Source organism: Salvia miltiorrhiza, chromosome 4, assembly GCF_028751815.1.
Source record: "Salvia miltiorrhiza cultivar Shanhuang (shh) chromosome 4, IMPLAD_Smil_shh, whole genome shotgun sequence".
Taxonomy (NCBI): domain Eukaryota; kingdom Viridiplantae; phylum Streptophyta; class Magnoliopsida; order Lamiales; family Lamiaceae; genus Salvia; species Salvia miltiorrhiza.
The window spans coordinates 8,694,427-8,708,012 of NC_080390.1; the positions used below are offsets into that span (position 1 = coordinate 8,694,427).

At 37.2% G+C, this 13,586-nt stretch overlaps 1 protein-coding gene across 2 annotated transcripts; it reads right to left on the bottom strand.

The window, feature by feature from the left end:
* Positions 1-2,700: 2,700 nt before the first annotated feature.
* On the bottom strand, positions 2,701-5,730 carry LOC131022587 (kinesin-like protein KIN-13B). 2 transcript variants are annotated; one of them, XR_009101347.1, is made up of 4 exons: positions 5,013-5,730; positions 4,674-4,885; positions 3,867-4,060; positions 2,701-3,085 (listed from the first exon to the last, which is right to left on the bottom strand). XR_009101347.1 is itself a non-coding variant. In XM_057952100.1 (3 exons), exons 1-3 carry the CDS (start codon positions 5,158-5,160, stop codon positions 4,004-4,006), a joined length of 417 nt encoding a protein of 138 aa, XP_057808083.1. In that variant the 5' UTR covers positions 5,161-5,636; the 3' UTR covers positions 2,701-4,003. The 2 variants fall into 2 exon arrangements, 1 of the variants encoding a protein (XP_057808083.1); XM_057952100.1 differs by having other exon boundaries at positions 2,701-4,060; positions 5,013-5,636.
* Between the last annotated feature and the right edge of the window lie 7,856 nt (positions 5,731-13,586).

Below are 13,586 nucleotides of genomic sequence, written 5' to 3' on the forward strand. Positions count from 1 at the left end.
CCGATGGTCGGAGTTGAAGCAAATTGAAGCCAGATTAGGGCCTCAAGTTGAAGAAGACAATGAGGAAGCAACTAAGAATTTGGCGTGCCGTATTTGTACTGGGCGTTCGCATCGTAACGGCCGGCATCAGTTGTGGCAAGTACATATTTTCGTTGATGTTAGTTAAATTCATTTTATTTTTTCTACAATGTCTAAATTAACCATTTTATATTTTCATTATAGTTGTCTATCTTGTGGCCATTTGTTTGGTCGGCGATGCATCGAACAATGGGTCTGCAAGTATGACACGGTTAGTAAATTTGTCGGTATATGTGGACGTTCCCGGAGTTTATGAGTGTCTACCATTACAACAATTGTTAAACAATAATATATTCCTATTTTCTTTTAATACTAGTGCGCGACTTGCTCGATGCCTACTACTTTGGATGGATTGCGAAACATTGAAACGGATGAGGTATTAAAATTTACGTTTGCTTCGAATGATCAATATTTTCGGTTAGGGAACCCACTTATGATGTTTCGAAATTTTGGTTTACTTGAAGCTTCCTTATTTTAAGTGTCCATCAGAGGTTGAAAGGGAGCGGATTGGTTTAGTACCTACTGAAATCCTCGAACGTTGCCAACATTATAATACATACCGACTATGTGTACAAGTTGGTAAGTCACTTACTGATCTCAGTCTGTCACCTACGGTGTCCCAAGAAATTCGAACAAGCTTCTTTGTTGAGTCTCGTGAGGAAATTGAGCTCTTCAGCAAACAAGATGAAATCGCCGAACAAGGTGGTGACGATAGTTTTAGTTTAACATGTGTAATTTGCTTGCAGCCAGCGAATACCAGTTCGAATGATGGACATCACCTATGGTATATATGTTTTTTCCGTATTTGTAATGAATTACAATACTGACGGGATCTGTATAGTCTACTCAAACTCATGTTACGTTCTTCTACCTCGCAAGTTGTTTGCCATGTGGGCATTTATTCGGCTATCGATGCATGACCAAGCAGATAGGTAGAAGGTGGAATGTGCGGGTGCGTCCATATATATTTATTACTTTGTGTATACATTTTTCCATGTCAGCGATTAACTTGGTATATGGTATAGCAAATACTTTCAGTGTCCCGGATGCAGAAGAACATTCACACCGCCTACCATACGATATTTATACAACTCTCAGGTTTTTCGTGATTTTATTTTAAAACAAAATTATTCCTTACTCGACTGTGTATTTGATTGTAAGTCATTATTAGCAAATAGCAACAATCCTCGGTTCTTTTTGTAGCTTGTCGATGACTCAGTAATTGAGGGGATCTCGAGCGACGAGACTGATTAAAGCGTGCATCAAATAACGAGATTGTTGAGATGCCGCTGCGTTTGTCTATTAAACATCTAATGACCCTTTAATGTGTTAGCTTTATGGACTTTTCTCCGCTGTCATATGTAAAATTATCAAAATTTGCTATCCCGTGCGATGCACGTATGTCTTTAATAAATGTATTATAAGCGATTCCTTGCTCAAAATTTATTCGAACATCAAATCTATATAATATATAATAACAACACCGGATTCCCTAAATATTAAATTTAGCGTGTATGCAATGATACTCAACCATTTTTCAAGTATTAAAAAAAAATTATACTCCCTAGCTCCATTTTTTTATAAGTGTCCCATTTAGCTCATTTTTTTGTTTCTCAATAAGTGTCCTATTTAAAAAATTTAGAACATTTCCGTCATATTGTTCCCATTTTAACCCTATTCAATATTTGTCAATCATATTTAATCGTTCTCGTAATTTTGACTAAAATAAATAGATGTATGCATGTATCAAGTAAAATTCCTTTTGACTTCTTCAACAAAATGGCCTTTTATTTACTACTTAAATGAAGAAGAGTGGATTTTTAAAATGACCACTTTCATATTGTAAAATTAAAAATTGTCCACTAAGATACAAATATTAAAAAATGGCCACTGTTACCAAAATACCCTTTCACATTAAAAATTAAAAAAATGTGCACTTTACATTACCCCTTTAAAAAATCCCGCAATTCACAACCAGTCGAATTCACAACCACAATTTTTTGTTTGTTAATTCACAACTAGTCGAATTCACAGCCAAAATTTAATTCACAACCAGTCGAATTCACAACCAAAATTTAATTCACAACCAGAATTTAATTCACAACCAAATTTATGTTGGTTGTGAATTCACAACCTTAATTTAATTCACAACTAGAATTTATTTTGGTTGTGAATTCACAATTCACAATCAGTCGAATTCACAACCAGAATTTTTTGTTTGTGAATAAACAACCTATCGAATTCACAACAAAAATAACCAGTCGAATTCACAACCAAAATTTTTTGGTTGTGAATTCACAATTAGTCGAATTCACAAACATAATTTAATTCACAACAAAAATTTATTTTTGTTGTGAATTCAAGTAGTTGTGAATTTAAATTCACAATTAAAACTATAATTTATTTTGATTGTGAATTCAAGTTTTAGTTATAAATTCATAGATTTTGTTGTGAATTCAAAAATATTAAGTTGTGAATTCATCGAGTTGGTTGTGAATTCAAGAACATTAAGTTGTGAATTCATCGAGTTGGTTGTGAATTCATAGATCTAATTGTGAATTTAAAATATTAAGTTGTGAATTCATAAATCTAACTGTGAATTCAAGAAATGACATTAAAAAATATTTAAAAAAAATAAAATTGAAACCATACACAATTTGCAAAATTGGCAAGACGAGTATGCATTGTATATACATATAATACCGGTAGTAGTAGTAAATATTAAAAGAAATTGAGAGTATCCCTACAACTCCCACTCTCCTCCATCTCCATGTCCAACAATTCTTGACCTCGCAACATATACATATACATATGTCGGGAACAAGTAGAGGATGGTGGAGCACTGCAGTTCAAAAGAGACTCAATCTCAAGCAATTGGATCTCCCAGACTCCCACCCTTTCATGCTTGCCCAAACACTTGATTGTTCTTGCTTCTAAGAGGAGGACCAAATCTATGGCATCTGATATTGTTGCACGAGGTGCTGCAGCCCAATCTTGGGCGCTCTACCTATAATTTACATGAAAACAGGACAAAAAATATCAAAAATCACTCTATTACATAGCAGCCATTGGAGTATTCACTTCTCTTTAATACAATAATAATACTAGCTTGCTAAAGAAAGTGTTGTACCTTCTGGGAGTTAAAACCAAAGCACACAAACCCCTAGACTTGCAGTTACAAACAACATTATGATAATCAACAAAATTTACATTGAAAACAAACATGTATATTAATGAAATTTTACAACTAGGTGCATCAACAAGTGCACCCTCACACACTTCACTTTCTCAAAAAGAAATTCATCAGGATTTAAATCTTATAGTAATAGTTTACTGGCAGAGCAGGTGTGCTTGTAGCCAAAGATCATAAATTCAACTCACACCCTGGCTAAAGGTTCCAGCCCATTAAATAGTAGCAGAGTTAACTAGAGCACACCCTAGTTAAAGGTTGGAAAATAACCAATTTAATGAAGCTAAAGTCCTTAACAAAGCAATACAACACTCTCCATAATGATGATTGATGTAGAGCAAGAAGCACTGTAACTGGAATAATTATCACAACCAAAAAAACTCATATAAATGTCTAGAATTAATGCTCAAGTGAAGAGATCAAAACAGAGTACCAGCAGCAGCTATCTATCATAACAACCAGCAATTCAAGAATTATAAAACCGAAAATACATACCACTCATATATATGAACACTCATTTACTGAAAAGTAATGGGAGTTTTCATCCAGCTGAAAAGTCTGGAGTAGGACAGCTACTTGTAAAACAGAAAATACATACCACTACTTTGATCTTTGCAACATTGCTAGCCTTCACATTGTCAGCAGCGATGCTTTTTAAGCCACGAGCTTTGGTTTGTTTATTGATCCCAAAGTATGGGTCAGAATCATCAAAGCTTCTTCCTCTTGAAAAATTATTCATTGGATGGGCATCATACAGACTGGGAACTGACATCTATTCGCAACAATCACACCCTAAACAGCCGAAAGGGAAAATAATACGAAAAATGAGTTAGGCAAACTCAAACAAAGTAACATGATATCTTAAATTAAAACAAAGATGGAATATAATAAAATTCAAGAGACATAACTAGTAACCCATATAAACATGAATCTTTTTAGCTTATATAAATTTCAAATGTCTATTAACATATCAGGCGTACTCTGAATTTTAATTAAACCCCTCGAGAAAAACAGCAGCAGGTTATAACTTAACAGAACCTAAACCCACCCGGCCACCCGGTGGCACAAAATTCTCATACATAAGGAATCAACCAAAGCGTTCAAATTATAGTAAAACAACATCAGAAATTCGTAAAGCATCAATAAAGCAACACCACCTCATCAAATACACAAGATACAAAGCATAAAATTGCATTGCTAGAAAGGAGTCATCTGACAACAACCACTATTTCTATCAAAACCATCGAACATGACGGCTAAAGCTACTACTTTATCCACAATGTAAGATAGAGTTCATTTCCTACCACATAAACTACAACCACAACCCATAAAACCGACGCCCACAAACTAGCATATACTGATTAACGAAAAATAAATACTCCACTTCTCGAATCAAGAAATCTACCTCCGGAAGTAGCTCAGTGTCAAACGAATGCAGATCCAACAGCCCTGGGCTACTCTCATTTGGCGAAACCAGCTCCTCGCCGTTCTTCCGCCGTGAATGCCCTGGCGGCGTCAACGGCTCCGCAAACAAATCGCCTCCACTGTACGTCCTCTGCGCCTGCACACTACTGTACATTATCGAACCTGACCGCCTCCATTGTAATATCCAAAATCCTAATTTGATTAAAGCAAAAAACAAACAAAAGAAAAATCAGAAAAATCAAATATCTGAGTTCCAGCTCGTGGAATCAGATCTGCGCAAGTTCAAACCCACCAAAATCGTAAAATCGCCCAAACTTACCTGAGCTGGAGGAACCGCATTGTTCGATGACTGTAGATGCTGCAGGCCAGCTGATTGCAGCCATCGGCCGTTCGATGAAGCTTCCACGAATTGGTCGGAGTACTACCGCCGCCGCCGCGCCGGATCTCTGCCTTCCCACCGCATTCATCTTCTCTCACCAACCACGGTAAAAGTTATAAGAAAAATGGAAATCCAACAAAACTCTCACTCAATCTCTCAAGGCAACCGTCTATGATAGGGAGGAGGCGGCGCGGCGAATTGGAATTCAGGGGTGGGGCGGACTCGAATTCAAGTGTACAGAGGAGGCGCTGATGTAGGCGAACCGAGGGGGAGGCTTCCGAAGGAGCGTCGAACCAGGGAGGCGGCGCGTCGGACCGGGGAAGGCGGAGCGTCGGACTGGGGGAGGCGGCGCGGCGGAGTCAAAGGTGCCGAGCCAGAAGAGCGTCTTCTTCCCCGGCGAGTCAGCAGTGGCGGAGCAACGCTGCCGCGTGCGCCGCTCCCTTCGTCTCAGAACAGCAGTGTAGCGGTGGTGGTGGGCGGCAACTGTGGAGGGCGGCGAGGACGAGAAGGAGAGGAAGAGAGAGAGAGACGTGAAGGTGGAGAGTGAGAGAAATGAGTGGTCATTTTTTTAAATTTTAAAGTAAGGGGTATTTTTGTCTTTTCAATAAAAAAATGGATAGTTTTTATTATTTTTATCTTAGTGGACAATTTTTATTTTTAAAATATGAAAATGGATAGTTTTATATATTAACTCAATGAAGAAATACGAAAGAACTAGAGGATTGATGATTGTTCATGCATGCTTAAAACATTTTGTGAATTTGAAAACATTTTGCCTTTTATTTGGATCAATTTTTTACAAAGATGAATGATTGTGTGAATTTGAAAACATTTTGTTGAGCTTTTTCACAAGAATATACATATGATTATTTGTGCTTTCTCCATAATTTATACAATTTTTTTTTACGATTTGGCGCTATACAGCAAAATTTAAAAGTTTAAAATTATGTAAAAATTAGTAGGAGAGAGCCGTAGAAGTGGATGTCATATTTTATTTAGGTGCAAATGAAAATATTTAAAAATTGCCTTACCTTTAGTCATAGGAGAGAGCCGTATAAGTGGATGTCATAATTTAGTTTTGACTAAAAATTTAATGATAGAATGCATTGAATTTATAAAATAAAAGAGGGATAGATTTTCATGCAAAAATTAAGTAATTAATAGGGTTACAAGTGTAAATTTAATAGTTTCCTTGGTATACGTTTTTGGATGGCAGGGGACAGTTATAAAAAATCGGAGGGAGTACCACTTAACATACATTAATTATAATATGAATGCATTAAATCCTAATTATTATATTTATAAAAATATAATAAAAATAAATTTTAATGGAACATAAAAATTGAGTTGAATATTGAAAAAAACAAAAATAAAGAAGAATCACAATAAGAAAATTCGATATTATAAAAAGGAAAAAAAGTTTTAAATAAAAAGAAAAAAGAATTTAAAAATATATTTATTTTTAAAAAGATGAGAGAGGAAAGAGAATTTTTTTTAAAATCTTAATCTTTAAACTAATAACTTTATATTATAAATCAAATATTTACATAAAATAAAATAAAAGCTCTTATCGCGATCTTTAATTTGATATGCATATTAAATAAAATAAAAAGTAAATAATTTTCTTATTGTGAAGAGATAAATATAATTTACAAATAAATAAGAAGAGATAAATATACTTAATGGTAACTCGTTTGCAGTGGTGTGCGGCGTGGATTAAGCGTTTCTTCACTCATTTAAAAGCGCTAGGTTAAAACGTTAAATTTGAATAGTAAAAGTCCCCATTCCGTTACAATAAAGTGTCTCTCCAATCTCCTATTTGTCTACAGATTTGGTGCCCTAGAGTTGCTCTGGCCTTCGCCTCGCCCGTTCAGACTCAGCGCCTTGGAGACGACACGCAAGACTAACAACCGGGTTTCAGCTACTTCAGGTATGAGGCCTGTTGGGAACTCCATGGAATATCAGGTTTTATTTTGATGATACCAAAATCCTTAGGTTTAATTTGTAATAGACTAGAACTGTTTTGAACTCAAGTGTTAGAGTTCGTTTCTAGTTTAGTTAGCAGTTCTGAAGAATGAAGACTAAAGACTGAAGATACCAACTGAAGTATCAGTTGAAGAATCAGTTCAGAACTGATTACTTGCTCTTATTTGCTGTTATTTGTTCTGAAGAATGAAGACTGAAGATACCAAGTGCTTGTTATTTGCTCTTATTTGCTGTTATTTGTTGTTATGGAGACTAACCATGGCAGGTAATCTTCTTTACCTATGTTTAGTATTGAAAAATACGACATATGGAAATTTCGGCTTGAAAGCTTCCTCGTTGCCCAACATTGCCGAATGTGGGAAGTCATCACCAATGGACCAATCATCATCACCGAAACTGTCAAAAGAATTCCAGTTGATCCTTCCCTGGATCCATTCGATGAAGTCCAGAACAGCAGAAGGCAGACTTCACCACAGTGGAAAGGAAGCAAGATGAGCTTGACAATCTTGCCAAGAGCTCCAGCACAGTACCAGACAAGCATGTCACCAAGATCATCAAGTGTCAAAGTGCAAAGGAGATGTGGGACATTCTTGAAAGAATGTGCGTAGGCTCTGAGGAAATCAAGGAGAACAAGCTATCCATTGCTTGTCAGAAGTTCGACTCCTTCCTCATGCTTAAGAATGAATCTGTCGAAGAGATGGAACTCAGATTCAATCAAATCCTGAATGAAGTTCAATCCATCTCGAAGGACAAGTACACTCAACGAGAAATCAATTTGAAGATTCTTCGAGCACTGCCACGAGGAGAATGGCAGATCTACTCAGTCGCTCATCAGCATAAGCCTGGATTCAGTCAGCTCTCGACAAATAAACTTTTCTTTGATCTCATGGCAAATGAGTTCGACCTTCAGAGAAATCATGGAATCAAGAAGGCTGGAGGATCAGACGAAGATAGTCCTTCAACCTCAAGAGGAGCAGCACTGAAAGCTTCAGCAAGAGAAAGCAAGAAGCAAACAAAGGAACCAGCGGAACTCAAGCCAGATGACTTCTTCAGTCAATATGCTCTGTTGACTGAAAGATTCAACAAGATGGAGTCCAAATTTCGCAAGTACAGAAGGTTTCACAAGCAGCACTACAAAGGAAAGGAAAGAGAAAACAACTCCAGACATTCCACTGATCGAAGCGGTGAAAGGAAATCAGCCGCCTACGACATCAAAGATATGGAATGCTTTGGATACAAAAAGAAAGGGCACTTTCGAAATGAATGCCCTGAACTGACGCAGTCTGAGCGCAAAGACTTGAATGCCAAAAGAGATCGCAAGTATGCGAAGAAGAAGGCGATGGTTGCTGATGATGCTGAATTCTCCAAGGACGCAACAGAATCATCTTAATTCGACTATGACAGCTCAGATGATGAGAGTCAAGCTTTGATGGCCAACGAAACTGAAAGTGTGGCTGACAACAGCTACGACAATGGAATGAGTGGCTGAGAGGTAAACTCTCATTCAAAAACTCCTTATACTGATAATTCCCTGATTTCTACAGGAGATCATTCAGAATCTGGAGAAGGCTCAACCTATGAAGCTGATGAGCTTGATCAGCTCATGACTGATCACTGTCAGTTGAGGAAAATGTTCGAAAATCTCCTAAAGCAGAATCATATTATGGAAAAGGAGATTAATGATGAACGAGCCAAGAATCAGACAGTCATCTACTTTCCGGATGAAACTGGTCTTGATCAGCTAATCATGGAGAACAGTCAACTGGAAAAAAAGCTCAGAATCTCCAACTCAGAATGTGATAGAGCTTCTCATGAAATCAAGAGGCTAAATCACAAACTGGAAGAAACAGTCAAAGACTACATGATGAAGTCTCCCATGATAAACAACTTTCCTTCGAAAGGTCTTGTTGAAAGCATTGGAGGAAAGTTTGCAGCTGATAAAGGAAAGAATGTCATGATCAATTCAAAGGACGATACTTCTGAAATCACCACATCAGAAGAATCAAGAGATCATGATATGGATGAAGTTCGCAAATGCAAACTGATGGCAAAAACAAATGTTCCACCTCCACGAAGCTATAGACGAGCAAAGAAGGCCCCCAACCAGATCACTCTACTAAGAAGACTGGAAAGCAGATTTCAGTCAAAGATCGGGGAAGGAACATCTGGAATCAAAAAGAATCTTCCTCATCAGTCCAAGGGGAAGAACAGTCACATCAGTCAAAAACTGAAATCAGTTCAGTTTCAGAAAGAACAACATCCATTGAGACAAAGCAGTGATGAGTCCAGACGAGCCAAGCGACATCCACGACGACAAGCGACTGGACATCACATGACTCATGTCTCACGACATCAGTCAAGTCTCCATCAGTCTGGAATGACTCGAGTATCTCAAGGAAGATACTTTGCCGAGCAAAGAAGACCTCAACCTCTCATCAGACAGAACAACTACAAGAGTGAGGCCTTCAAAAGGAAAGCTCAACATCAGAATGCTCATGTGCCAACCAAAGACACGACTACTTCTGTCAGACGACCAGCAAAGCGCAAGAGATCAGCAAAACCTGTTCTGAAGCAAATATAGATTCCAAAGGGAACTCGAGCTAACATTGAAGGACCCAAATCTTGATTGGGTACCTAAATTGACTCTTCCTTGCAGGCCAAGAACAGAAAATCCAAGAAGAAGGAAGAAGTCAAAGCATCAATCAGAACGTGGTATCTTGACAGTGGCTGTTCAAAGCACATGACGGGCTACAAAGAATATCTATCCCAGTATGTTGAGAAAGCTGGATCCAAAGTTGCATTCGGAGACAACTCAATCGGAGAAACAAAAGGCTATGGTGTGCTCGACATGGGTAACGCCAGTATCAGTATGTAGAAAACGAATAAAAAGAAGGTTTGATTGACTTAAACTAAAACGCAAATAGCAATAATTCAAAGCACGTAGAAAAATCAAATATTAAAGACAACTGATCCTAGGGTAGTAAATTCATTAACTAAATCTACGCAATAAATCTATTAATCATATGTACCAGTTTAATCCAGTTATGATGAGAGATCACTTAATTAATCAGTCACTCTCGCTAGAGCAGCAACGATCGCAGATTAGTAAATTATCTATCTCCGCTAGGTCTCAAGAAAATCTACTAACTCCCAATAGCTCCTAAGAATAGCTCCCTATGATCCACCTATCTCCGCTAGGTCTCTAGGTTAAAATCATATCATACATTCCTGAATCCGCTAAACAATTACCTCCGCTAGGTCTCAAACCGAATAGCTAAACATGCAAACTATTGATCAGATAATTCACAAGAAATCAAGCACCATGAATTATGAATCATAAACTGGAAGGCACAAAGGTATTAACAAATAAATCACATAAATTCAATCAACTATTTACAAACACTAGAATCAGCTAAACGAAATTAGCCAGACATAATAAAATAAAACATAAACATAATTAAAAAGAACGCAATTGGAAAAACTGAATTATATAAAAACTGAATAAGAACGATTGTAGCAGCTTGAATCTTCAATCTTGTGGAAATCCAATCTAAGCAGTAAAAACTGGAAAGCAATAAATTCTAAAGCTATGAAATTGAAAAATAAAAGCTGGGAACTGAAAAATAAAGTTGAGAACCCAAAATAGGTCAAAAGAGGACCTATATATAGGCACAGGGGATAAATACAGTACAGAGCTCGAAAATACTGATAAAATCCGAAAATCCCGCAAAATCCCGAAAATTCAGAAATTCCCGTCGGGCACTATTCATTCCTGCGCGCGACTTTCTTGTTTCGGTTATATCTTCCTCGTCCGAACTCGGATTTGCAAACCGTTTGCGCCTACGAACTCGTATCGAGACGAACTACAACTTTCATTAAGACCAACAGTCCAAATTCGAACTCCATATTTCTGTAAAATTCATCAAAGTACGAGAAAGTAACATATTTCACAAGATAAAGCAATTTAAGCACAAAACAATCATCAAACACTCAATTTCCTATAAAAATGACATCATATGAACACTAAAAACCATGGAAACGTGAGTGTTATCAACTCCCCCAAACTTAAGCCATTGTTCGTCCTCGAATAATGAGAAGAACACAATCAATAACACGAATAGGTAAGAAATCTAGTTCATCGATGCCTCCGAAAAATAAAGAATGATAAAATTCTCAAATCCTAAATAATTAAGCACAAAATTCACCAATAAACACAACCTATAGCAAAATCAACATTGACATTCCAAACAATTGAATCTCACAAGGTATGTGTATCACTCAACTCTCAATTTGATGGAATATATAGGACATGCATGCTCTCATCGAATTCAATGCAATATAGATCAATTACCATAAGCTTGCCAATCGTCTACAATCTCCATCGCTAAAAGTGTGCCAGGACTAAAATCAAAAAGGTCTTTTTCTTCGGGTTATAATGTAGGGACATTGGTTAAGGTAGGGAAATATAGGCTAAGTGACTCAAATAGATCAAGAACACCAACCTTATAGCTTCACTAATCAAGCATGGAATAAATTTCATCTTCCACCCAACTATATCACTTTAAACAGCACAATTCAAGGGATTTAATCATCACATAATAGAACTAATACTCTTTTATGCTCTCCATTTATTTCCAACAAACAAAGTCGATTTTCTAACAAATTTCTCAATAAACATTCGACTTTATATATTTTTTTCTTTTTTTTTTCTTTTTTTTCAACAATTTTTTTTTTCTTTCCACAACTTTTTTAGAGCTTATAAGAGTAAACAGTAGCACAATATCATCCCTTCTTTTTCACAACCCACTTTGAACAATCACCACATAAAGATCCACATATACTACATCACCCCCTATCATCCAGCTAAAGAATAAAAGCTAAATAGGCTCAAAGTGGATAACAAAGGATAATTTTTCGTTAAGGACAGTGTTTGGGATAATAAATGTGGCTAACAAAAGATGGCCTAAAATCATCTCCTAATCCTGGGCACAACAGCAACCTCGACACAGAAACCATGGCAAGTTCTAGAAGATCACTACATGCATGACAAAACTCACAACAAAGAATAAGTTGTGTATGAAAAACAGCTATGGCTCAAAATCTCACAGGTTTATTCAACGTCTAAAAGTCAAGGTCAAAATCACTCTAGAATTATGCAAATTAGTTCCAATTATGCTCAAATCATTAAAGAAAATCAAATTCAAATTTTTTTCACAGAAATCATCATTGGCATCTCACCAGAAATCTAAAGGAGCAATAAACATCTCAAAAACAAAACAAACACACACCACCAACCAAGCAAGATAAAATAATAAAACTAACAAAAAGATAAAAGTGATACACGTATCTACTCTCACCCCCCCCCCTTCCCCAAACTTATTACAGAACATAAGTTCGAAAATAAGTTTGGAGGGATGATGATATGTGTGTCACTACTCACAGAAAAACATGCTCCATGGTGGTGGTATGAACAAGGCGCGAGTTCCCACATCTTCCAAGCTCAACACTGCACTAAAAACCCCAAACAAAACAAAGAAACAAAACGAAACTAAAAGAAAGAAAAACAAAACAAAGACAAACAGTTGGGTTACCTCCCAACAAGTGCTTAATTTAACGTCTAGAGCTCGACGATACCTCAAAAACTCATGGAGGTCGGAAACAGCACTCTAACCATTGAAAGGCTTTTCTACTCTTGGGTGTCCTCTCCACAAAAACACTTCTCTTGCCTCGGACATCCTCCACAAGCATTGCCCCCTTCTCATTCTTGTTCCGAAAAATCCGGAATTTCAGTTTCTTCTTCTTGGGGGTATGAGTTTTCAATGACCCTCCATCATGCTCCAAAAACAAACACATCTCAAAATTCAGAACTTCTTTTGGCTTTGGAGTTTTTTTCTTGGCTTCATACTTGGGCAGCTCATTCTTCTCAACTTCTTCATCCTCCGAATTTGCTAGAAAACTGTCAGCCAAATTAATCACTTCATTCTGGGGAACTTCCTTTGGTGGAGGTTTCTTGAAAATCACAGTTTCCTCATAGGCTCCCAATGTCATCGTCCCCCTTTGCATATCTAGCTTTGCTCCACATGTGGCAAGGAAAGGTCTCCCTAACAGCAAAGGCATCTTTGGATCCTCCGGAATATCCAACACTACAAAGTCGACTGGAAAGAAAAAATCACTCACCTTCACAAGCACATCTTCCGCAACTCCTAGAGGTTTACAGCAAGACTTATCAATAAGCTGAATTTTCTTGTTGGTTGGCTTCAAATCCCCCAGCTGCAACTTCCTATAAACTTTGAGAGGCATGACATTTATGCTTGCTCCGGTGTCACACATCACTTTCTCAAACAATGACTTTCCAATCTTCACAGGAATATTGAAGCTGCCCGGATCTTCTCTCTTTAGAGGCAACTGATACTCCTTCACTGCGAGCACCTCCTCAAATTCATTGAATGCACTCTTTTTTTCCATCACAGCCTTCACAATTTGCACCTCATTTGGCTTGTTTCTCAAGATCTCCACGGAAGGAATATT